This window comes from Athene cunicularia (genome assembly GCF_003259725.1).
Source record: "Athene cunicularia isolate RWA chromosome 15 unlocalized genomic scaffold, athCun1 chr15_part1, whole genome shotgun sequence".
Classification (NCBI taxonomy): domain Eukaryota; kingdom Metazoa; phylum Chordata; class Aves; order Strigiformes; family Strigidae; genus Athene; species Athene cunicularia.
The window spans coordinates 13,276,117-13,300,313 of NW_020799121.1; the positions used below are offsets into that span (position 1 = coordinate 13,276,117).

The window sequence follows — 24,197 nt, forward strand, 5'->3', positions numbered from 1 at the left end:
CCCCCCCCCAATTTGATGTTTGTTGTTAGAGCCATTTATTCAAGCTGTTCTGGCATGTTTGAAAAGTTATCTGTGCCTGTCATTGCTCCTTCTGATGCACAAAAAACGATCTCCATGTGTTTTGCTTCCTTCCCCTGTCCTTCTTCCCCCCCCCGAGTTTTTTGCTTTAGAAAGTCTCTCCTGGCTTCTCTCTCTTTTGCTGAAGGAGCAGAGCTGAACAGTGACTTAACATAGGCTGAAATTTGAGCTGCAGCTTTCCAACTGAGTTAGAGAGGGGCATTGAGTCTGTCTGAGGGCTGGAAAGCTGAACCTCCGGCTTCAGCCTATTGTGATACCACTATTCAACTTTCAGTCCTTCAGAGAATCCTCCAGCAAAACAGAGGGAAGGCAGACCCGAATATTTCTAGCGACTGTGGCGTGGGGAGTAGAGCAGAAATGATATATTAGTGTAGGGAGGGCTCATTAAGTATCATAAGGAAGCAATAAAGGGCAGAGAATTTGAACTTCTTATTTACTTCATATTTGGCTCTTCAAGGGTCGGAGCAGCCCCAGGCCAGCTCTCTTTGGGCGGATGCTCTAGCTGGGAAAAGCTCAGGATTCATAAGGACACCAGCAAAGTTGCAGGGAAGTTTTTCCTCAGACAGTAGGTGCTTTTCAAGGACCTACTCCTGTTTCCCATCAAAACGAGCATGATTTTTGTCAACGATTGCTAATATGGTAACATATGTTCTATAGGTGAGGTGCTGTCAAATCCTCAGGCAAGTTAATCACCCCAGACTTGCCGTAAGTAAAGGAGGCACAGCCAAGCCCCAGCAATTGCTCTGATTTATCATACAAGACCCCAGAGTTTGATTTCAAGATCCGGAATGATACTTCTAAGCCAGAGCTTGGCAGGGAGTTTGGGTGTGGGAGAGGAAGGGCTGTGCGTCCGTCTGCAACACCTAACTCCCGACTAATCTCAGAGCAGTGATTATGGTCTGTGGAGAAAGTCCTGCTAAGCTTAGCCAAGGGACGGGCGCTGAGAGGTGGATCAGAGTGGGATGTGGGCAGTATGAGGTAAGAGGGGAAAAGAGATCTTTTACAAACAGCACAACCTGCCAGCCAGGAAGACAAGGCAGAGAGGGCTTTTTCAAGAATCTAGAAGGTGGTAAGGAAAGGAAACAGCCGAACTGCATTGTTATTTTAGGAAAATTTTTGAGGGTAGCAATGTACGAACTTTTCTTCCTATGTTCCTGAGAGAGAACAGGGAAAGAATCATAATAATTTCTTTTCACAGGATCTTTGCTTTTTCAGAAGTGCAAAGATTAAGTAACTACAGTTTGACGTTTTGACATCCCATTTGAGCCAGGTCTTGTTTTTGTTTGGCTTTTTACAGGAAGAGGCCCTGCCTGTGTGTGCTGGGGAGGGTGACAGGATTCTAACGAGTCACTTCGTTGTATATTGGTGATGCCTTTCATGTCCTTCGGCTTATGTGAACATATTAGTTTGCGTGCATAGCTAGTGTGTAATAGGAAGATCGTATGATTGACAAATGCCAAAGTTAATCATAAAAATAAACATCCTGAAACTTGAATGAGGTGAGAGCAGTTCTGCTGCTGCTTGCTGTGAATTTTAGCAAACAGTTTGGGGGGCAAACTGGAAGTTGAACAGTGCACAGCAGTCCTAGAGATCTTGAAAGCCACTGCTGACACTGTCACCCCTCAGAGTCACTTGGCTGTTGTGAATGTTTCTAATGCCATGCTGGATGCTGAGGTGCCTCTTACAGGACAGCATCAGCGTCCCTGTGATGAGCTGTGTGTATGCAGCAGATCCTCTCACAGTTACCCAGGGAGAATTTCTGAGCTGTGCTTACACATAGATGAGGTGGGTCAGGCTCAGCTCTACAGTGAACTCTACTGAAGTCCCTGAGGTTACATCTGGGCTGAATTTGCACTTCACATTGAAGTATCTTTGGGTTCTTGTGTGGTCGTGGCCAGAACTGGAAGAAATTTTTGTTGAAGTGTCACATTGTCCCTCCGGAGCCTTAGCAGGATGTGATGACATTTTCCTCAAGACACTGCATCGTGTCTTGTGCCACTCCACGCTGCTGCATGCCCATCCAGACTGGGCTGTATTTCAGTAGCTGGTAAATGATTCCCCTTTCCTGCAGAACCGAGTTAAACCTTTAGTTGTCACGAGTGCCTGTGAAAGAAAGCAGTGCCCTGATGCTGCGCAGGCAGCGAGAGGAGTTGCAGGGGGTTTCTCTGCCAGCAGTACCTGCAGTGGTTGCCCCAGGAGTGGTTGATGCCCCTTGGAGCAAGTCGTTCTCTGCCTGCAGAAGGATGCTCTCTCCTCCTGTAACGCTGCTCCCATCTGCAGGTTGTGCGGGGTTGGAGCCAGCCCCATGCTCTGGGACGGTTGCAGTGGGGTTAGTTGGAGCCTCCTAAAGATGAACCCAAACACACTCTACTAAGGGATGTTTCTGGGTTGGAGAGTGTGGAAGTGATTTATTCAAGGTAAATGCACATTAAGGTTGAGAAGGTAGAGTCTTAAGAGCCAGGAAATTTGATACCTTGGTTTCCACAGTAACTATGCAAGAGTCCTTATGCCCGTAAGTAGCTGTTATGTATGTATAATATATATGAGTACGCCTGGGATCCAATTTACAGCTAGAGTGGGATTCATCATTTCTGGAGGGAGATGGGGGGAGTAGGTGTGGGGTATGGTTGCTCTGAACGTATTTTTTTTAATTGAAGAAGGGAGAAAAACCTGCGAGCTGTGATTTATGCCCAGACTCATAAACACTTTTTCAAATTTTCCTGCCTCCTGAGCTCTTGCAAATGTGATCATGCCTGACAGAACCGGTTCCTAATGGAAACTCAAAAAATAGGTATATGTTATGACCATGAATTTCCAGAAATGCAGCCAGCCAATGCCCAGGCAGCAAAGATTTGGATGACTGCTGTGGTTTTACATATGAATTACACCAGCCATGCTGAACCTGTGAAATTAAAATGAGAGCGAGCTGCTTAAACTGTGGGTTCAGTTCTGCCCTCCCTGACCCAGGCACAACAGCAGCAAGAAGCCACAGATCCACTTCAGAGGATCTTGCGGAGTTTAAGCTTGTTCAGAAAAGAAAGGCAGCAGACAAATGCCTCAAAAGGTGATTTAAATATGACTCTACACTGGACCCTTTTGAGAGCTTGGAAATCTGTTCAGCCTCCATGTCCAGAGGAGGGAGCACACTGGGGCAGGACTGCAGCCTTACATCTTCCCAGAGGTGCTTAGGGCTGAGGGTCAGTTGCCATATAACCTGGCCAAGGTAAGGATGTCCTGGCTCCTGAAGCAGTGGAAATGCAGGGTATTGTTGTCTTTTTTTTTTTTTTTTTTAGAGCTGGTACTGGAAGACCACAGGCAGGGACTGCTTCCTTGTACATCTGATTCATTTACCACGTGACAACCTGCTGCTCCTACAGAAAATTTGTATGAAGTAGAGAAGTCTGTCTGTGTTTGCTAAGTTGTATTTTACTTTTGACTTTTTGTATTTGGCTCCAGTTTGATTCTTGGAGTGCTTGCAAGGCTGGTGGTTATCAGAGCAGAAGGCTTGATCAGCCATATGTGTTCATTGAGAGGAAACAAGCCCATTGTCAGTTTTTACAGTCACTTTTTCAGAGCATAATTGCATAAGGATTCACCTTCTGATCCAGGTGATGCACTCCCTCATACGTGTGTGCTCATGGCGGGGGAAAAAAACTAAATGGAGAAATATTTGTATATGGTTTGGGTTTTTTGGGTACTTAACAGCTGCAGTGGAATGAGAGAACATGTCTCTTGTTGATAACAGAGCTAGAAGCGGTGAAATGCTCTGGAGTGTAACTGAAAAATAGAAAGCAGGCTGTGGTTGGGAGGCTGAGTGGTTCTTTCACTCTCTCATACCAGGCCAAGACTTTGAGGCTTCTGCATTTTGCATACCTAATAGAAATCACATTTCCATCCCCTTTTATAACTCACTGTTGCTGCTTATACTCTTGCCACTAGCTCAGTTCATTCTGTTTTTTCCACCAGTGACTTACTGTAAATTTTGAGTTCCTGGTGGACTGGGTATGTATAATTGAATTGCTGGTTAATAGGTGGTGCACTGCTTATTTTGTGTTTATGTAATCTACAGATGCTCTGCTGTGCTGGAAACTTAGATCCAAATTACAGTGTTTAACCATAGCATATAGCTTATGGTGGAGTAATATTTGCAAGGCTGAGCTCTGCAGGCTATTTACAGTTAGAAAGCCCTTGGAATCTTCCTTTTGCTGCTTACAGAGTTGTTCTTATTCTTTTCAACACTCAGGTTTTAGCAGTGATGATACTGAATGTTCAGATGTCATAAATGCAGGCTGTGAAGCCTCACATTGAAGTGACACGTTTTCCTCACAGTTTCTCCAACCCATTATCGTTCTAGTTGCATTTTGCATGTGATTGTTGTGAAAAGTGACCAGGGGAATGCAGACAAGTTACTGGATGGCAGTGTGTGTTGCAACATGCAGTGGCACTGAGAAAATGTGCCAGTGTGTTAGGTAATCAGTAGAAATATTGAGAAAATAATTGCTGTTAACATATTGTGCTGGCAGCCGCCAGAACAGCACTAATTTCTGGGTCTGATTTTGAGGAAGATGGAGCAGCCGCTGTGTTCTATATGTGTCTGTGTCTGACACAGAGCAGTGAACAGACGAGCGCTTATTCAAATTTCTGCTGGCTGTTGCCTTTCCTGGAGTCCTCTAAATAGATGCAGTTCATCAGTAGAATGTTTTTTTCCATATGCATCAATTTTGAGTCCCATGACTTTGCCACCCCCCTTCTATTACTTTTAATTTTCAGTTTGGGGTACTTGTTTATACCCAGTGGAGACAGGGCAAAACTCAAAACGAAACCCGTGAGTTCGTTAACTCTGCGCATCATGCACCTGCCCATGAGGGCTCCTCTGACCCAGACATGTTAGTGCTGTCTCAGGATTTATTATGAAAGTGCAGTGCTTGCTTTTGGAAATGCCCATTCATCATGAGAAAAAGGTTGCTCAGATTTTTCAGCTCTTAAAACTAAAGTATTTAAAAAAAAAAGTTTTTAAAAAAGTCTTGTAAAATGTTTGTTTGCTTAGTGCTAAAATAAAGCCAGTGGCTGCCTTCACAAGTTTCCAGTGGTGCAGACTGGCCTGATGAGGTCAAGATGCATATAAAATAGCAAGACTACAAATTGGGGTTTCTAATTTCTCTCCAGGTTGGAGTAGGTGCACTCCTCTGGGCGTTGCAAAAGTGTTGCTTCAGGAGCAGTTTGAGTAAAGGAAGTTGTTCGCGGCTTGGGGTTCGGTAATCGCTCTTTGCATAGAGGGCACTGTGAGCGCCGCGCAGGCACCGCGCAAGGAGGAAACGAAACTGCTGCTTGAACTCGAAGCTGGCAGCAGTTCTTATGGTTTGGAGGTTTGGTTGCAAAAGTATCAGACAGCTGTAGCAGAACTTCCAATTTTCACTTGTTGGGACTTGGGTATTTTGACTTAGGCGCTTTTTAGCAGCGTTTGGATTTGATGGCTGCTCTGAACGTGTGTGTTTTGTGGAGTATGTATTTATGTGCAGTTGATAACTGTGTACTAAGTGCAATTTATCACACACCTTTGACCAGCTCACCTGTGTTTTGCCCAATAGCTCTTTCTCCGTATCAAGCAGTAAGTCAGAGAGATCGTTAGGAAAAAAAGTTTCTGAGAATGGTGAGGAGAGGAGGAAGAAGAGAGGCAGAGATGGTCCCGCCAGCCCTTCCCATCTTTCCTCCTTGCCTGCACCTTCAAGCATTCAAGGTGGGACGTCCTCAGGCTCACCACTGCCTAAATTCCCTGTATCAGTGAGTGCAATGGCATGGAGCCTTAGGAAGAAGATGACTGAAGATGGTATGGGTTGGGTGACGTGAAGGAAGCACTGGGTTTGGTTTTTCCTGGGGTTGAAACACCCCTTTGCTGGCCTGATCAAGGAAGCGGATTTTTTTTTTTTTTTTTTTAATATCGAGCATTTTCCAAAAAGAACCGTGTTTCACAGCAAGCAGTATGGTTTTGTGCTTATGTCCAGGTTGTGTGTCCTCCTCCCACTGTGCACGATTAATGTCGGGGAGACGTTCCCTCCGGAGCCTGGGGAGGGATTGCTGAAGTAGGTGGCTTCTTTCCAGGTTTCCCTTCTCCCAAAGGAGCTTGTTATTTCTGGTGCCTTGTGTGTCCCAGGCAAAACAAAATAAGGATAGCAGTATTATTTAGTGGAAGCAGGAGCTGGTTTAATGTTGGCGTGTAGCTCTGGGGACGGTTTTCCAGTCTACTCCTTGTTGCTAAGCCGTTGCCAAACGTGGCGTTTTGGTCAGCAGATGTGGCTGAGAATTTCCGGTGCAGATAATTGAAATATTGTCTTTGAAGGATATAGATAAACGTGATCAACTGTTATCATGGTGCTACAAGCATTTTGCTATTGTCCAGGAAAAAAATTACTTGGAAAATACGAAAATCCTTAGTACTGCATAAAATTATTCAAATTACGGTAGAACATAAAGGGCAGTCTACCCGTTGAATATATGCCATGGAGATGTGTGTGAAAGGATGCATTTTGACAAGAGAATCTCAGTGAATTTATTTGCTTATTAATACAATGTCAGGTGGGATGTATCTCCCAAATTACATCAGAAGGGTGGTAACAGCAGATGATTTTGAAAACTTGAGATGTATTCCAGGGCAGTGAGAAGCAGGCAGGAAGGTGATGTGGGTTTGCTGGTGAAGGGCAGCTGGGCCCCAGAGCCCTGATGGAGGATGGAGACCTGATGCTGGGGTTGCTTTTAAATTCCCCGGGAGCTGGCATTGCGTAGGGAGCACCCAGCCTGGCTGCAGGACACAAGTAAGCTGTGATCCCTGCTGGGTCAGATGCTCAGGCTTCAGCTTGAGGTAATCTTGTTGCATGACTTTGTCTTGGCTCCTTGCTGTGACACACGTGCTACAAAAGGGCTGTGGCACAAGGTTGCAGTCAGGAAGGTGCCTTTTGGCACTTCTGTTGGGAGATTGTGTTAGGACTAGATTTTATTGTAAGTGAATTTGGGGCTAAATGTACAGAGTTGTAAGAAGGATGAATGTTCGACCTTTATTAGAACACAGTTTTTGCAGTATTTTTACTATTTTAACTGACCTCTGGTATCAAGAGTATTGCACAGTGTAACTCCATCCGAGTGAGGCACAACCTTAGTATCACATCCAGTAAGTGAGATGTATTGATTATGGTATGTGATATAAGAAGTACTGTGCAGCTCTGGTACTTCAAAAGGTTGTGAGGCTAAACTGTGCTAAGTAAAAAACTATTACTTGCAAAACACCAGTTGTTCCTGCACAACTGCTAAAAAAGAAGATGCCTGTGCCTTCCAGCTGGTCACCTGAATCGGTTGAGTGCATGAGCACAGAGCTGTGTTCAGCTGGTTTTGTACCCTTCTCACAACTGTTTCACATAGCTCTTTAAATGAGTAACCTGCCTTTTCAGGAGTTCATCTGTAACTTCAAAATAATGCACCAATCTAATGGGAAAGCTGCTTTAAAAAATAAGAGCTGTGTGGCTGAGCGTGGTTTAGATAGATCTGCTTAAGTACAGGCTGTAGAGATGCTGTCTGCAGGGCTTTGCACATTTTAGTAAAGCTCTTTAGAGCAAGTATTAAGGAAGCGGGTTGAAATAAGTGTCACCAAGACAGGGAGGTCTGAAAGAGCCTGAGGGCTGGGGTGGTCGGGTTGAGGGGCAGACCGTGGGTCACCTGGCACTGGCTGCTGCCACACGTCTCTGCCTGGGTGCAGGCAGCCCTTCTGCTTGAGCGGTCATCTGTGATAGAGCTTGATTATGGCTTTGCTGCAAGAGAGAACAGAAAGAGACTTTGGACTAACTCATGAGTAAGCAAGGAAAAGGCAGGTCTTTACCTTTCCTTAGTGGTCTGTGTTGTTGGGGGTTATTTGCTCGAAGTTACTGAAAGACCTTCCGTGGAAGGTCAGAGCAGTTTGTGCCATGCAAAACCACCCCACCAGCTGCAGCAGGGCTTTGTGTGATGGTGCTCCCCTGGGATCCTGCTGCTACTCATAACCAGCAGATTAGGACCTGATCTTGTTCAGTAGTTGCTGGTGGACCTGTCTTCCACAAACATCTAATCCGTTTTTAAACCCATCTGCGCTTCTGAGTCTTTGCGTCCTGTGGCAGTGAGGTGCACAGCTGAATTTTGCTCTAGGTGAAAAGTGTTTCCATGTGTTTGTTTTAAACCTCCTGCTTCCTAATTAGGGGACAGGTGGGGAAATCAGCATACTTTACCTCTTGTCTCTTTTTAAAATATTTTATGCCTGCACAAATGGTAGTGGGAATGCAACCCAGCTGTGGGGTATTTCCACTCTGGTAATTTAGAACAGTTGTGGTTACACAATTTATTTTGCATATAGTAGGGATAGTTTAATAGCAAAAGTTTGGTATCTTCTAGAAGGCCATGAGAAATGTCGTGTCCTGCATAGAGATTATTTTTGTTAAGGGATCAGCCAACAGTTGGCAGCCACAAGGGTTATGTTTCCATACCCAAGAGGAGTGGTATGGGGAAAAAGTTGCTTTTCCCTCACTGAGCAGGTTTTGGCAAGGGACAATTTGAAGGCATTTCTGGCTGGATATTGCTTTAAGCTTTGTCTTAGAATGAGGAAGATTTTTTAAATGTTTTAATGAATATGTTATGTACCTCAGCTGATGGGCTTGATTCTCTCCTCTCTGACTGTACTTAGTTAAATCAGGGTACAGCACAAGAAGGAAAATCTAAGCAGGAAATAAAACAGGGAAAAATTCAAGATGCCTCCAGAGAAGATGTGTAAGAGAAGTGTTACCAAAGGGGAACTGTTTCTTGCTGGCCTCACCCTTACTTTTGAGGAAGAACATCTCGGCCTCTTTAGCTGCTTGAAATAAGTGCCTCGGAGTGAAGCATCTCCTGCAGTCTAGTTGGGTCTTGATGCATCTACGGCGCTTTGCTGGGAAGGACTTGTTAGCCTGTGTTGTAGTGCTCAGAAAACGTGAGGAGCCTGCTGAGGTCATTAGGGTGCCAGTCATCTTTTGTGGTCGCTGCTGCAAAGGGCTCCCAGTCTGGCCACAGCCAGTTAGAGAATTTTGGTCTCGTGAACCTCTCATTCCCTGGGGTCACTCTCAACTGCTGCGTCCCAGCAGGCCTGGAGCATTGCACCACCTGCAGTGGGGGCTTCATCCAAAGTATTTAAATGCTTTTTGTCAGACAGTCAAGATCAGGTGGACTGGCTGAACAGTCTTCTCTGCAGCAGTTTTGCTGGGAATTTCAGAAACATAGCAGATGTCCTATTGTCCTGTCTTGGGATGATGGCAGTGGCTGTCTCCAGAAGGCCACAAGTTTTCTTATTTGAAACCATACTTGTGTTGCCACCCTGATTGCAGTCAGCATGATAACAAGGTCCTAAAGACCTTATTAACAGTATCTTACCTCTTTCATGCTTTCTTCTTTCTTCTCAAAGAGTTGGCACTGGGATAGAAGAGAGCTCCTGGGAGGAGAGTAGTGCTAAGTCTGTGTGACCTCCCAGGCTAGCAGTTGAGTGCTCATGAAATCTCAGCAAATGTGTTCAGGAAAGGGAAAAGTTCACATAGAAATCAGACCTTTAACGCTTCCCCCTTGCTTGTTCCATGCTTTTTAGAGAGTAAAACCTGTACTTGTTTGGAAAAGGCTGGTTTTGGCTACATCCATCAGCTGTGGGCTACAGGCTCCTGGGTTTTCTTGCAGGTGCCAAGAACAGTTGAGCCTTTGCTTCCCAGCCACATGAACAAATCAGGACTGTACCCTAGAAATTCAGGGCAAGAATAGCTCAAGCTTTTGGAGAGGGGGGGAAGAAGCCAGGCTCATCATTCAGGGTGTCTCTTGAGAAGGAAGGCAAGTGTCTGAACTGCTGCCTCAGGATATACTAATGGCACCTGGGTCTGAGAGCAGACGGCAGTGAGCAGAAGAGCATTAAAAGATGATATTGATGAATGATCTAACAAAAGCTTTTCTTTTCTTTTGCCTGTTGTCCTTCAAGACCTTAATTCCTTCATTTCTGCCCTTCCTTCTGAGGAGACAGCGTTGCACAGGTTGCATTGCGGACGTCCAAGTTTTGCAAATGAAACTGCTGTTGCTACTAACGCTGGAAATGCAGAGAACACTGAACAGAGCTCTGAAAATACTGCCATAACAGTAATAGCCATGTGATTTCAGATACTCGAGGGTATAGTAGTAGTATGTAAAAGGGGAAGAATATCAAATTGGCCTAGTTCTGCTGATTAGAACTTGTTTAAATACAGTATGTGTACAACCTATTCTTTGGTAGGCTGATATCAGCCGGGAAGCTAGACTTTTCGAAGCTTATCTGCTTTCTTATCACCCTGTTGGTAGCAAGATTTGAATTCATGGCTCCATTTGACCTAAGGTATGAGGGTAAGCTCAGGGGATGGCGTGTGAGCTACCGCCTGGCACTGAACTGTAAGGTATCTGTGTACTCTGCACACTCGGTTATTGCTTTTTTTTTTTTTTTTTTTAAAACTTATAGGTGGACTCTGATCTAATGTTGCTCATTCCCTTTATCTTCAGTTGTAAAGTACCTTCTGCTCTCTAGAAATGTGGGTGTGTTTTTGCACACCAGTGTGAGGAACAAAACAGAGCATTTTCAGATTCATTTGGGAAATGAGTTCTACGTATACCTTGTGATTTCTCCTGAATTCCTCGATTTTCTTTGCACCTTCAGAGAGAAAGATGCTGCCTCAAACTTCACGTCTTTTGTGTGTGGACAATCCTTAGAAATAAAATCTACTGATAATAGCTGAGATGGCAGAAAATGACAGAGAAGCGCATTGCATACTTGCTGACGCCTTTCTCTTTTTCAGAGAGACTGTTTAGTTCCTCTGTTGGATTTGGCTGGTTTGTTCCCAGGACTCTGCATCACTGAACCTGGTGTCTGAAAAGGGCTTTACCTGGGTAAAGCCAGTCTGGCTGTATGAAAGTCTTTGGGAGAAGCAGAGAACATTCCCTGACTAATTTATCTGTAGGGGGTATTTTCTTGCCACTCTACCATCCTTTTATGCATGACTTAGCTTCCCAGCCGACTAAAGCCTTTGAAGTTAGATTGCAAATAGCTCTTCAGCTGTCCCTTCCCCCCATGTAAAATAGGGAAACCAGAACAACCATTGCTGTGGAAGGAGCCTGCCTTGTTACATGGCTCCCCAACATTAACACCCCTCTCTCTTCTCCTTCCTTTTCCCTACCTCCTCCTCCCCCCCCATAAAGAAACCTTTTTTTTCCCTTAATAAGATCTGCTTAAGACTTGAGGGAAAAGGCCATGGTTCCATGAGATGGTAAATCCAATTTTAGGGTGTTTCATATGTGATGAAAAACACCACGGCCACATGACTTAGCCCCTGAATTGGCACACATTAGCCCTGCCAGTTTGGATTTGTTCACATAATGCAGAAGCGGTGACTGTCCAGGCAAGCTTCACATCGGGGCACGCATGGGCTGCCCAGGCATCCCTCATCTCAGGTTGGGGGCCAGTGACTCCCTGTCTCCTGCTCTCACTGTGTTTTGTGATCTGCCCAGTTGTATGTTCGTGTTCGTCCCGGCTCAAATCTGTGTAGTCAGAGGGTCTGGAAGTTTTCAGTCTCAGCATTGATGAATGTGGACCCAAAGGGTGCTCTGTTAGCCTGCACTCTTCCTAGAGCTGTCCCTGCAGACACCAGAGAGTCTCTTATGCGTGCTGGAAGCCCAGGGCAATGTCTGTCTTCTCCAAATACCCCTTCTTTGGTGATCTTGCCAACAGGAACAGTATAAGCACATCATATGCCGTGAAGCATGCAGTTCAGAGCCTCCTTACTCTTTCAGAAGAAAGACCTGAATTAAATCACCCCTTTTGTGGAAGGTAACGTGCTTGCTAACGAACAGAGCAAACCCCTCAGCAAGTTAATTCAGTCTTTGCCAATTCATCTCTTAAGGCTTTCTGCTGAGACAAATCTGGCACTGGTTTAATTTATGACACTGAAGATTGCTATCCTAGGAAGCTCTTGCAGTGAGCTCTTGAAAGTCATGTTGAAAACTGAAGTATGGTGCTCTCTTGCCAAGAGAATGGATTTTTGAAAGTACTGAATGCTGATTGAACCTTCTCCCCTTGGGATCGCATTTCTCAGGTTGTCTTGTTTCCAGATCAGTGAAGATCTGGTTACCTCAGACCACTAATCGCACTGCATTTGCTTCCCATTTCTGTCCTCTTTGCTTCTCGTCGAGTTGTCTGTCCTTCCTCGGATAGCTTGCTAAATAAAAGAAGTTTTGAGCTTCATGGAGAAGTGTAGAGGCTGCCTACGTGGGTCTTTCTTACACCATGATCCACCTCAACTTTTGGAAAGAAGAATCCATGCATCGTTTTGTACAGCCACTGGAACGCCTGTGTACAGTCAAGAAAAAATAGCCTGAACCCCTCCTGTTCAATTGCTGCTTTTTTTTTTTTTTTTTTTTTTTTTTTTTTTTGTGTGGACCATTTCATGCCCTGTGTCACATCAGGGGCTTTGCTTTGGGAAATACTGATTTGAGCTACTGCTCCATTCCTTTCCTCAGAGACATTGATGTTATTGTACTGTCCTGCAGGGAGAAGACAGAGGATAATCCCCTCTGGAGTCTGAAACGATGCCTTGAAGTGTCAAGACCCATCTCAGATCCTCAATGCATATGAGGGCCTGCAGGAAACTGGCAGTGCAGATTTACATGAGTCTGGGATGCTGTCTTTGGCACTTGTGCACATCGTACAGGAGTCATTTTTGCTCATGCTGTCATCTTAATTCACTAGATTTTCTAACGATGGCATGGACCATTGGGCAGCCTTCCAGCTCTCCCACCGTCCTTAAAACACAAGTCGATTTAGTTATGTTTCTGTAGTGTCAGGAAACACTGGGTGAGTGAGGAGACCTTTTCCCTTTGTAAGCATTAGCTCCACGTGCTGCCTCCTCTCAAAAGCCCTTCCCGCCGTGCACTGAAAGCCCAGGTGAGCTCCTTCCTCGCATCCTTACAAATCCCAACTTGCAGCATCTTCCTGTGTGCAGGTTGGTCTAATTAGGGCCCAGCACCTGAGGCAGCACATTGTGAGACAAACAAGCACCGTGGTGGCATTTCCTCACCCCCGTCCCCCTGTTCTGGGACTGACAGGGACTTCTGGGGAATTCTCCCTCTATCCTTCTGTGGTTTGAGGTATTGACTTAAAGTGCCCTCTTGGCATTAGAATCAAAAAAAGAAAATGGCATAAGTTAGGCTGGTGTTTACAGTGCTGTTTGTTTACAATGAGCACTTGAATATTACTGTCACTTGTTTTACTTGTTGCGCAGCCCTGTAGGTGTGGAGAGAATTGTCTGTGCCAAAGAAGCTCTGCAAATAAGTACCAGACCAAAACACGAGCTGAGCCAAGACAGGACATTGTCATCTCATAGAGCTTGAATTTTTGTTTTTTGTTTTTTGTTTTTTTTTCAAGTAGTAAGAGATACTTTAGCAATTGATAATAAAGAAACCCAAACACCCAAGTTAATATCTCTTCTTCTGAGAAATCCCTCCGTTGCAGCCTTTTTGGTGGCTCTTTTTGTGGGACACGGTGGCGAGTCCATCGCCCTGCTCTGTCTGTGTTCTGCTCCATTTTCTTTGCAACCTTTGCCTGCGAGTTCGTTTGCAAAGTGCTGTATAAATATATAGCTATATAAAAATCATGCAGTCTTCTGTTCTTGAGATAGAAATACATGTTGCAGAAGATACTTATAGTCACTGATCTGTAATATGTTAATCTTTCCATTTGCCTGTTGCTGAGCTGGGCATTTTATTATAGTGCATATACACCTGAAAGCTGTCTTTGTCCCAGTTAAAATCGCAATCATGCGCTCTGACAGCAGCAGGAGGATGGGTACTCTCTTAGCTGCCCACAGGAGGTTGAAAGACGTGACTAACCGACTCGGGGTGTCTGGGGAGGAGGTAGTAAATAAACTTCAGTGTAGGTCCAGGCTGCAGTGGTGGTGTGCTGCCTGACACAAGCCACCACGGGTGCTGGTGATGGCACAGTTATCTGAACAGGCTCAAAAGCTCACCCAGGAAGGTGCAGGCAGTGATTTGTTCTGGTTTTTTTTGCTGCTGTAGCTGAACTACTGGCAAACTACCTTAAGTAGCTCTGCCCTCCCCTACTCCACTTCTGCAACACCAGTGAAGTACCACCCTTGTGTGTTTTCTTTCAGAGGGAGAGCTATAATTATAGTTAGCAAAGTAAAAATATTTCTGTGTATTGTAAATACGGTACCAAGTCTGCCTTGTTCATGCCTGGCACCGTGAGGTGTGAACGCTCTGCCATGTCATCGTGCCCAAATGTTGCACTCCCAGTAAGCACAGAGGGCAGTTTGGAGGCACGGCTCCTCTTTACGTGCTTTGCCAAGAACGTGTGGAACCTGCAAGCTCTTCTCTAGCTAAAAGCAGGTTAAAAACAAACAAAGCAACGTACTCTGAAGGCTTTACTGTGCTCTGATATGTAGATTTTGGACAGCAAGAGGTATTTCACTCTGTTAGCAAAGTGAACGGTGTGATTCTTCGGGCCAAACTTGAATGGGCTTGCATTTTTTTTAAAAGGATTTTTTTCATTGAAATTGTGTCTTTGAGGAAGAGTTGCAGGTGGCTGGTTTGCATCCTCAGGTTTCTTTTTTATTCTGGATGATGTTGTAAGAAATGCGCCAGGTTTGAAACGTCTCCTTCTCTTTAATGTGCTCTGCTGAAGGAGTCTGGGAAGAGAGTTGTGTGTTAGGGAACCTGGGCTATTTTCACCCTGGGATCACAGCGTGTCGCTCTGGGGCCGTTTCCTTTGTCAAACACAGTGTGTGGGCAGTGAGGAGCACGGTGTGAGCTCCTTGTGGGGAGGCAGTTGGAGGGACCTGGAGTCTATTCTCAACTTTGTCAGCAACTTACTGCACGACCCTGTTTGGTCAATTTGTCCTCTCCACCTCTGAAGGCTTTTCTTTCTCTACTTTTTCTAAGGATAAAGGGTGAGACTTGCTCACTTGTAAATATTTTAGACCCTTGAATGGACTTAATCCAAAACCAAGTGATGACTGTTTGACCAGGTTATGAAAACTTTTTGTCCAGGAGCCACTTCTGATTGTAGTTCTAGCTTTATTGAAAAGCTGCTGCTTAACATTTTAAATGGCAAAGATTTTCAGTATTTAAATATAGAGTTTTTTAAGTTTTAGGGCTTAAAGAGTGGATTTTTTTTGTTCTGTGGTTTCTGTGAGTGTAAGTTGCAGCAGGCTTAAAAGTTTACTACTTCTTCCAAGCATAAGATGCTTCCCTTAATTAAAGCTAATGACCTTGCATTGTGCTGAATGCCATTGATCCTGCATTTCATTATTTTGATGCACCAGAGCTTAGCCAGGCTATGTCAGAGTATACATTCAGTGTTACAAGTTCCCTCCCTCAAATGTAAGTAACTTGGTACCCAGCAGAATATTTAAGTGAAATTAGCTGTAAGATGATAGTATTTAAAATTCATTCTGAAATTCTGAGTAAATTCTTTATCAGATGGCCTTTTTAAAAGGAAGTGAAAGCATGTGAAGTTCCTCTGCCCATAGGAAAGGTACCGAATGGCACGTACGATGAAACTCCCAACTGCTGCTGCACTGTCGGTACTCCTCTGGGTCGGGGAGAGAACAGCCTCTTCACATCTGGAAACTGCCAGTTCTGCATGCAAATATTAGGATGTAGTTTCTTTTTTTCTGCAGGTATGAACATTTGCTTGCTAAATGCTGGGTATTGTTCAGAGATAAAACCGATACCCTGCATTCAGTGGCTCTCTACCCTGTCACTATTCAGGCTGATCCAGGAGTGAGATCTCAGGATGTTCCCTTCACTTAACTCAAGAGGCTCTGCCTGTGCTAAAATGTGCTGTACCGGTACTAAAGCTGGCAGTTAGCACTTTGGGTGAACAATGAATGAGGCCATTTATAACCAGTTACGCTGACGTGAATCTTTCCCAACAAATTTGCATCATTAAAACACCTTTGGAAAAATGTGTCATGCGTATAATTAAATACCTGTTTTGCTAACTCTTAATTTAATTAATGCAAAGTAAAGATGGCAGCACAGATTAATTTAGTTGGAAATGGCTTTTCTGTCAGTGGGTCAAAGGGAGGTTTTCTGGAAGCATTGTACCAGATGCCCTCAGAAATGTGCAGGTGAACTCCAAGACTGATTGACGCAGTTTTTTGACAGCGATGGCCATGACATCCTCGTAGCAGTACATACGCCACATACCAGCTCTCTTTTTTTCTCCTTGTGAGACCAAAGAGGGAAGCCAGCTAAAAGGCAATTTCTTTGGGAGGACAGTGTAGCTACTTTTCAGCTCTACCCTGAGAGCTATTTGGTAGCAACCACGGTAAATCCAGGTTCAGACAGATGAATGAAAAGAAATTCATGTAACAGAAGATCCTTCTATGTCTCCCCTTGGTTTTTCCTTCTGTACCTTTATCTCTTTCACTCAGTTGGTGCCCATGTTTTTTGCCCCTTAGATACGACTTTACTGTAACTGCTCATCCACTTTAAATATTCATTCCTCTTAACTTTCTTTAAAGAATTCCTTGTAGATGACCTTCTTTTGGTTTGACCTCTTTCCTAACCTTGTGTATTTTTTTTTCCCTCTGCCTTTTTGATCTGTTTCTCCCTGCCGCTTAATCTCTTTCTCTTTCCCTTTCCATCTTGCTTGGGATAAAACTGGAGCACAGGCTGTGTTCGCTGTGCAAGTGCAGGTGAGTTGTCAGCCCAACATTGTAGGAAGCAGGGAATCTGTTGTTGCTTCCTGCAGACCCATCTGAACACCAGAAGAATTAAAAAAAACCCCACCACCTTTCAATCTTCCAAAAGTGCTAGCTATTGCTTTAACAGTTCTTATTTCCTCTTAAGTAAAATTAAATGCATGGTTGAATGGAGAAAGCTGCTGTGTACTTACAACACTGAGTGTGATTAGTCGTGTCACCTCTCTGCAGTTTCAGGATTGGCTTTTTCTGTCTGATATTTCCTTCAAGAGGAAGGAAATTTATCAGGCAGGAATCTTTGGTATCTGAGACTGAGTAAAGGACTGATGCAGATAGGAGTGGGCTCTGGGTGACGAGTGGGAGTACCTGGGTCTCCTACAGCAAGATGGGCTGCTCTGGGCTGGTGGTGCTCCGGGAGGGGAGGACGTGGCTCAGGCAGGCGCTGTGGGACTGGTGCTGTGTGCTCACCAGAGGCTGATTTGAGTGGTGACTCAGACTGGTGTGGGGTGGCACTGGGAGGGTGCAGGATCCTGCAGGAAGGACTGGGGAGAATTTGTGGCTTGGAGCTCCCTGTGGCACTGCTCCACCGAGGCTTTGTGGGTGACTTTCCTCCATATCCCATCAGATGAGATGAATGTGAATATGAAGCTAGTTTTGTCTGTCTTTGGTAGCCTGAACGCTCTTGGCTTCATATCCAACAGTGACCTTTAGCATCATCCAGCTTTTGCAATTGGAGCCAGTGCTTTTAACAGTGCCTTTTGTGTTCACTTACTGAAAAACGGGGTCTGTTTCAGAGGAAATTTGTTTACACCTGCCACAGTTGTCATCTTTGCTCTTCCTTTGCCCCTTTCACTGGAGCTGCGGTAGTTGAAACTGCAGAATGTCCTTTCATTCCCCAGCATCCTCAGCGTGGGACGTGACTGCAATAGAGCTGCTGGGGAGAGGATGCAGGGTGTGAGACCCACTTAGAAATGTTAGCCAGATGTGGACAGCTTGAGGAGGAGATGATACAGTTTGGCTTTGGAAAGACTCAAGTGCAGCGGGTTATTATTTCTACTTCTCCTTTTTTAGCTGTTAATTTTAGGGTTTAAAGAACAGCCCTTGGAGTACCTCCCTGCACATACAGATGCACTAAAGCAACTCAGCAACTACAGGAGTCTCCTCTCCGTTACGGTTAGCAGGGGGTCGATAGCACTCGCTGCAGGGTTTGCCAGGCTCGTGCTTTCAGCCCTTCTGCGGGGGTAAAAGGTGGTCGCCTTGTTGAGCTTGAGGGATTGGGCGTTTTCATGCCACTAAAACTGCGAGTGGCTTTTTGGGGGTGACCCATGCAGTGCGTGAGCTGGTGGGTTCATGCCGCAGCAGAGGAATGCAGGGAAGCCAGGGCGAGGGGAGGTGCTAGGACAGGATTTGTAAAGCTGCTGTTGCAAGTGTTGTGCTCAGCCTGCTCTCTGGTGGTAGCTGCTGTAGCAGAGATGACCTTTGATAAAACGTGAAGCATTTGATTTGGATAGTTGTGGTTCCTCAGCGTCATACAGCTACAGTTCATAGCAGAGTTGTCAACTCAGCTGCTCTTGCTTTTGTTCCCCTACCCCGGTGCAAAATTCACAGGTTAAAAATCAAATCACAGCAGTTTCAGGGCAAGAACTGCCAACAAAGCCTCCTTCCCATCAGCTCTCCCCAGTGCAATTTCTCCATTGTATGATAAGGGCTGAGCTTTATTGCTCTTTCCTTTCAGACTGCAAAGACTAGTAGGCAAGCAGACAGAAGAGGTACCTGCTGGCACAAAACGTGGAAGAAATGAACACCTTTGGGATCTTCAGTCAAATCTGGCTGAAAACAACCAGTAGGTTCCAAAACTCTTGCCAAGATTGAGGTAGAGAGGCAGTCAAAGACCACTTGGTCGTGATCTTTTACTGCCTCAGGTGGGCTAGAGCCCACAGCATCCAGGGCAGGCAGGAGAGCTCTGGTGGAACCAGAGCATCGCTGCTGTGCTCTGGTCTGTGCTGATGAACATGGGGATGCTCTTTATTTAGATCAGCTGGTGGCAACACGCAAACTGTTTAGATTTTTTGTTGTTGTGAGGAAGGAAGTGCTTGGTAAGTTGTTTGAAGGAGGCAAGCCAGTCATGCTTGTGGAGAGCCTGGGAGAGAAGGTCATGTTGAGTGCTTCTGCTTTTGCCTTGAAAATAACTGAGAGATGTTTGCTGTCACAAGAGTGTGGGTTTTGGTGATTTTAGCTGGAAAAAAAGGAAGATGGGAGTAGTTTTGGAGGAGGTAGCTGGGGCCATGTCTTGTCTTTGCTGACATCCCTACAAGTAAAAGGTCAGCCCCATTCATGTTTCCTAGATAAACTGTCAGTGTGTTGGGTATGTCTTCCAGCAGTATTTGGTTTCTGTATTTCTCATCAGGATTTAACAATACTTGAGGGATGTGACAGTCGTACATGTGGTTTCTTTGTGCTGGAGACAGTGTCAGGACTGAACTGCTTGTAGGACATAGCGTGCAGGTGTGACCATTTGCTGTTGAGGATGGAACTAGCTGGTGGGGTATGGAACCTAATGGGGCAGCTTTGAGACTTCAGAGCAAGCAGGCACCCTCTGTTTTAATCCAGCGTCCATCTATTTGACAGTGGAGGTGGAATATAGTTTTAGCATTTTTCTGTTTTTTAAAAATATTAAAATACTTTTCCAAACTGTATTTTTCTATAATTCTATATCTGTATATCTTGTGGCTAGCAAAGTATTCATTTTGCCCAGGAACATGACGTATGCCGTGTCCGAATTCCAGCATTTATGACTCATGTTTAAAGGCAATTTAAGCAGATTTGGGGTTCTTTTTCTCCATGTGAATTGCTGTGGTCTAGTCAAAACCAACTTTTAGTAGCAGCAACCATATGGAAGTATTGTCTTCCCACAATTAGGGGTTAAGAGTTGACAGCAAACGAGCCAGGGATTATAATTTAAAAGCAGGGAAATTCTTTGTGCATGTTAAAAACTAAGGAATAAAAACTCATGGTGTAATGCACCTGTCAGTATTAAATACAAATAAGAGATACTGTATCTTGCAGTGAAAGACATTTGGATTGTGTGTATTTCGCCGAGCATGGGAGCAATTCCTTCTGTTCCATAGAAGCTGAGGTTTTTGTTCAGTTGATACTGATGCTCTTTTAGAAAGCTTTTACCTCTCTGCTTCCTGAGGTCTGACATGGAAGAGAAAAGCTTCAATAGGCACCAGCTGCTCAATGGGCCCTGTCTTTTCAGAGCATTGCTCGCTTTTCTCCATTCCCAATTAAAACGTGTGTTAAACTTAGCTTTTGTTTGAAGCAGCCAGAGCTGTGATATTTAATGTAAAAGGAATGTGCTCCTCACCTTTTCTCTGTCTTTTGTTGCAGGGTCAGCATTCTTCAGGGGAGGACATGGAGATCTCTGACGATGAGACCAATCCTGCACCCATCACCAGTGCAGAATGTGCCAAAACCATTGTGGTGAACTCCTCTGTCAGCAACACGGCCGTGATGGCCCCGTCGATCCCCCCCCTGCCACCACCGGGATTCCCTCCTCTTCCTCCTCCGCCACCTCCACAGCCAGGCTTCCCGATGCCTCCACCTCTACCTCCACCACCCCCACCCACTCACCCTGCTGTCACTGTCCCCCCGCCTCCACTCCCTGCCCCCCCTGGGGTCCCTCCGCCTCATATCTTGCCTCCGCTTCCTCCGTTCCATCCTGGCATGTTCCCTGTCATGCAAGTGGATATGATAAGTGTCTTGGGCAACCAGTGGGGTGGCATGCCAATGTCCTTCCAGATGCAAACTCAGATGCTGAGCCGCATGATGCAGGCACAAAACACATACCAGTATCCGCCTTTCATGACGGGTCGGATGCAGTTTGTGAATCTTCCGCCATACCGCCCTTTCTCCATGGGAGCAGCTCTTGGTCGTGGACAGCAGTGGCCACCACTGCCCAAGTTTGACCCCTCAGTTCCACCGCCGGGTTATGAGCCGAAGAAGGAAGATCCCCACAAAGCCACTGTGGATGGAGTCCTCCTGGTCATAGTGAAGGAGTTAAAGGCTATCATGAAAAGGGACCTGAACCGGAAGATGGTTGAAGTGGTGGCGTTTCGGGCATTTGATGACTGGTGGGACAAGAAGGAACGTCTGGCAAAGGTAGGCTTTCACATACTCTGTGCTGGATCCCTGGGAGAACTGTTCATAGTGCTTGTGTCCAGGGCGTTGGTAAGCAGGGATCTGGAACTGACTTTAAAAAAAACCAAAAACCCACAACCCTAAAATTGGATGGTAACTAAAACAGAAGCAAAAAATAAAGCCACGGAATAGCTTTGCTGTGAGAAACCACTTTGCTTGACATTAAATGGGGGGCATGCATGTCCCTGTCCCTCACCTGCCTCCGTGCCTCCCCATGGGGCTGGTCTTTGTGCTGACCCAGGCAACAAGAGTATGTGCTGGGAACTGCAGACCTTGGCCTGCAAATATCTGGAAGGTTCTCAGTCCCTACAGTCACCTGCCTTGGGACAAGTTAACACCTGGGTCTTAAACCTGGCTTATTTCCATGGTGTCACTCCATATATGCAGGCATTTTATGCAGCTTTGCTGTCAGAACAAAACACAGGCTGGGAATTCTAGTCCTTCCCAGGCATTGATGGAGTTATGCTGTGCAGAGTTATCTCTGAACATGTGTGGAGCAATAACTGCTCGCCTGGGAGTGAACTGCTGTGCTCTCACACCGTCCTGCTAATTTGGATGTGGGCCTGAGTATGAAGTGGTTAGTTCTCAGTGACATCCCTCTGCTTTGGGGTGGATTTACTCCTCCTCATTCCCTCCAGCTTTGGGGCATCTCAGGGCAGCCCTTTCTCTGCGAGGGACTAAGTGCAGCTCATGCTTTGTGAGGGTCTTGGAGAGCATATTTGTCTTTGGTGGTGTGTTGCTTGAGCCAGCCTGCTTGGCGGGATATGCTGGCCGTTCTGGGACATGGTACAGGAGGGATCTGCAAACGAGCTGTTTTTCTGACTGTGTTTCAGAGAGCTCTGATGTCCTTGTGCAGGTGTTTGAGGGAGGGCATTGCTGCAGCCACTGCTGCCCCAGGGCAGGGTCACGGGCTAGGTGCCCTCCTGCGTGTCACCGCAGCCCCGTTGTGCGTGTTTGCAGACTTTCCCTGCCCAGGAGGGCCTTGCGCACTCCTGTTAAAGCTGAATTCCACCAAGGAGTGGTTGTAGGACAAGGCTAGCAGCTCCTAGAGAATGTCCTCTCCACTGCGCTTCTTTCAGGAAGGCCTTCAAGAGTGGTGATGGGACTGCTCTTACACTTGAAAAGCCCAGGGCTATTCCCTCTTCCTCATCTCCTTTCCCTTTTCTCTCTCAGTACAGCATTCCCAGGGTGTGAAATTTGAAAAGTTTAGCTGATTTTTTTTTTTTTTTTTTTTTTTTTTTTTTTTTTGGTGGTCTGGAACACTGCTGGCTGCCTCCAGGAAGGGGTTTGTAGGAGGAAATGACCTCAAGATCAGGAGACAAATGTGCAAGGACTTCCTGTGTCTAAGAGGAAGCTGAACTTTAGCTCCAAAAAACTGAAGTCAGATGCAAGAAGAGTGTTTGAAACCACCAAGCTGCTATTTTGTGTTCCCCACTTTGTGTGATATCTATGGGTATTTCCAGTTCTCTGCACTCCTCCTGCCTTCCCAGTGCATGTACCCAGCAGCAATTAACTCAAAAGCTGAACACTGGCCAAATACATGAGGAGTTCCAGGGATTAGTTAAGAAAACAGCTTTGCATGAATCGTCTGATCCTTTCTCAGCCAATTTAAAGTGTACCTCGGCCAGCCAACAGCTCTGTGATCTAATATGTGGTGAATTTGTCACTACCAAAAAAAAAGCTAACACTACAGGAAGATTCATGCAAGGCTCAAAATTACTGTTGCAGTGAATTATTGTAAAAAAAGTCCAACAAACCAAACCACAACCTGCAGATGCATCTTCTGTTTCAGATGCCAGTTTTCAGAGCAGTATCTTCACTACCTACTTTTGTAAGCCAGTTGCATCCTAACTCTAGTGTCTGGAAGAGCTCCTTGGCTTTCCAGAGAGGTTGGTAATGCTGCTGCTTAACAGCTGTTTTATGACAGTGTAATTTGCTCTGGCTTAGAGCTGGCTGGCATGACATGCAGCAAGAAACTTGGTCCCTCTCCTCCTGACTAACGCTCAGAGGTTCTGCCTCCTACCAGCGAGCGTGTGCTGACAATTTTGGAGGAGGCCCCTGATTTTCCAGGGCAGTGAGGGAAACAGATCCAGCAAATAGTTGCAAAAGCAGCAACTGAAGTACCCAAGAAATTATTTTAAACCAGACATCTGCAGTGAAGAAGCAGAAGCAAGTCGAGGCAGATCTTCAGCGGCTGCTCGGGCTCTTTTATATCCTGAGCTATGGCTGGATTTAGCATGTTCCTCCCTCACCTGGAATTTGTAACCCACTTTGGGAGAGGAAGCTGACTGTACCACAGCACCTTGCCACAGTCCTTCCCACAGATTATGTTGGATGTGAGCAGACTAATTGAAAATAAGAAATTGCTGCATGGAAAACCGCTTGTGCTTTCTGTCCAGGAACAGAAATGCCAGAGCCATTGCTGCTTCAGGGTACTGCTTGGAGAAGCCTCTGCTAGGCCGTGTGTTACTGTTGCACGCAGAAAAATCCCACAGATCTCAGAGCCTCCTTTCTGCTAGGACTGGGCAGCCCCTGACACTGGTGTGGGACAGGATTCCTTCTCAGTCATAAGCTGCCTGCTTTTGCTAAAGGAAAACAAAATATGAGTATTTAGCTTAAACTGTACCTTCCTATTGCTGGTGTCTTTATGCGCATGAGGATGAGCCGACTGGGCTCCTTGGTGGCAACTGGAGGTCGGTTCCCCGTGCTTTGCCATGACACTGATTTTCTGGAATAGACCAGGACCTGCAGGCACTGTTTGAGCTGAAATGACCCTCCAGAACAGGCCCTGCATCCCCATTTCCTCCCTCCTAATGGTTTTAATTGGAGCTCCTCATACTTTTCCTTACTGATTGACAGTAGTGAAAGAAATTATATTATTTTCAGAGGTTTGGAAGTATAAATAAGAACAACATATGTGCTTGTTTACCTCTTTTTTTTCTTTAGAAATGAATGAGGCACATTTGTAGGGAGAGAGAATTAAATGAATGAGGCACATTTGTAGGGAGAGAGAATATCTTTTAATATCTCCTATCCTTGGACCATCTAGCTGCAGCAGCCTTCCTGTTGTATCACTGGGGAGATCAAAGCTCATCTTGGAAGCGCATGAGCTCCACCATATGCCAGTTCTTACAGTAGGTGTGTCCCTCTTTG

The 24,197-nt window shown here is 45.5% G+C and overlaps 1 protein-coding gene across 3 annotated transcripts in view; it reads left to right on the forward strand.

Moving 5' to 3' along the window:
* Positions 1–24,197, forward strand: part of SETD1B (SET domain containing 1B) — a 54,067-nt gene that overhangs the window by 10,534 nt on the left and 19,336 nt on the right. For all 3 annotated transcript variants that reach the window (XM_026859454.1, XM_026859455.1, XM_026859456.1), the window contains exon 6: positions 20,235–21,005. In XM_026859454.1, the coding sequence (XP_026715255.1) occupies positions 20,235–21,005 (771 nt within the window). The remainder of the gene's footprint in view (positions 1–20,234; positions 21,006–24,197) is intronic.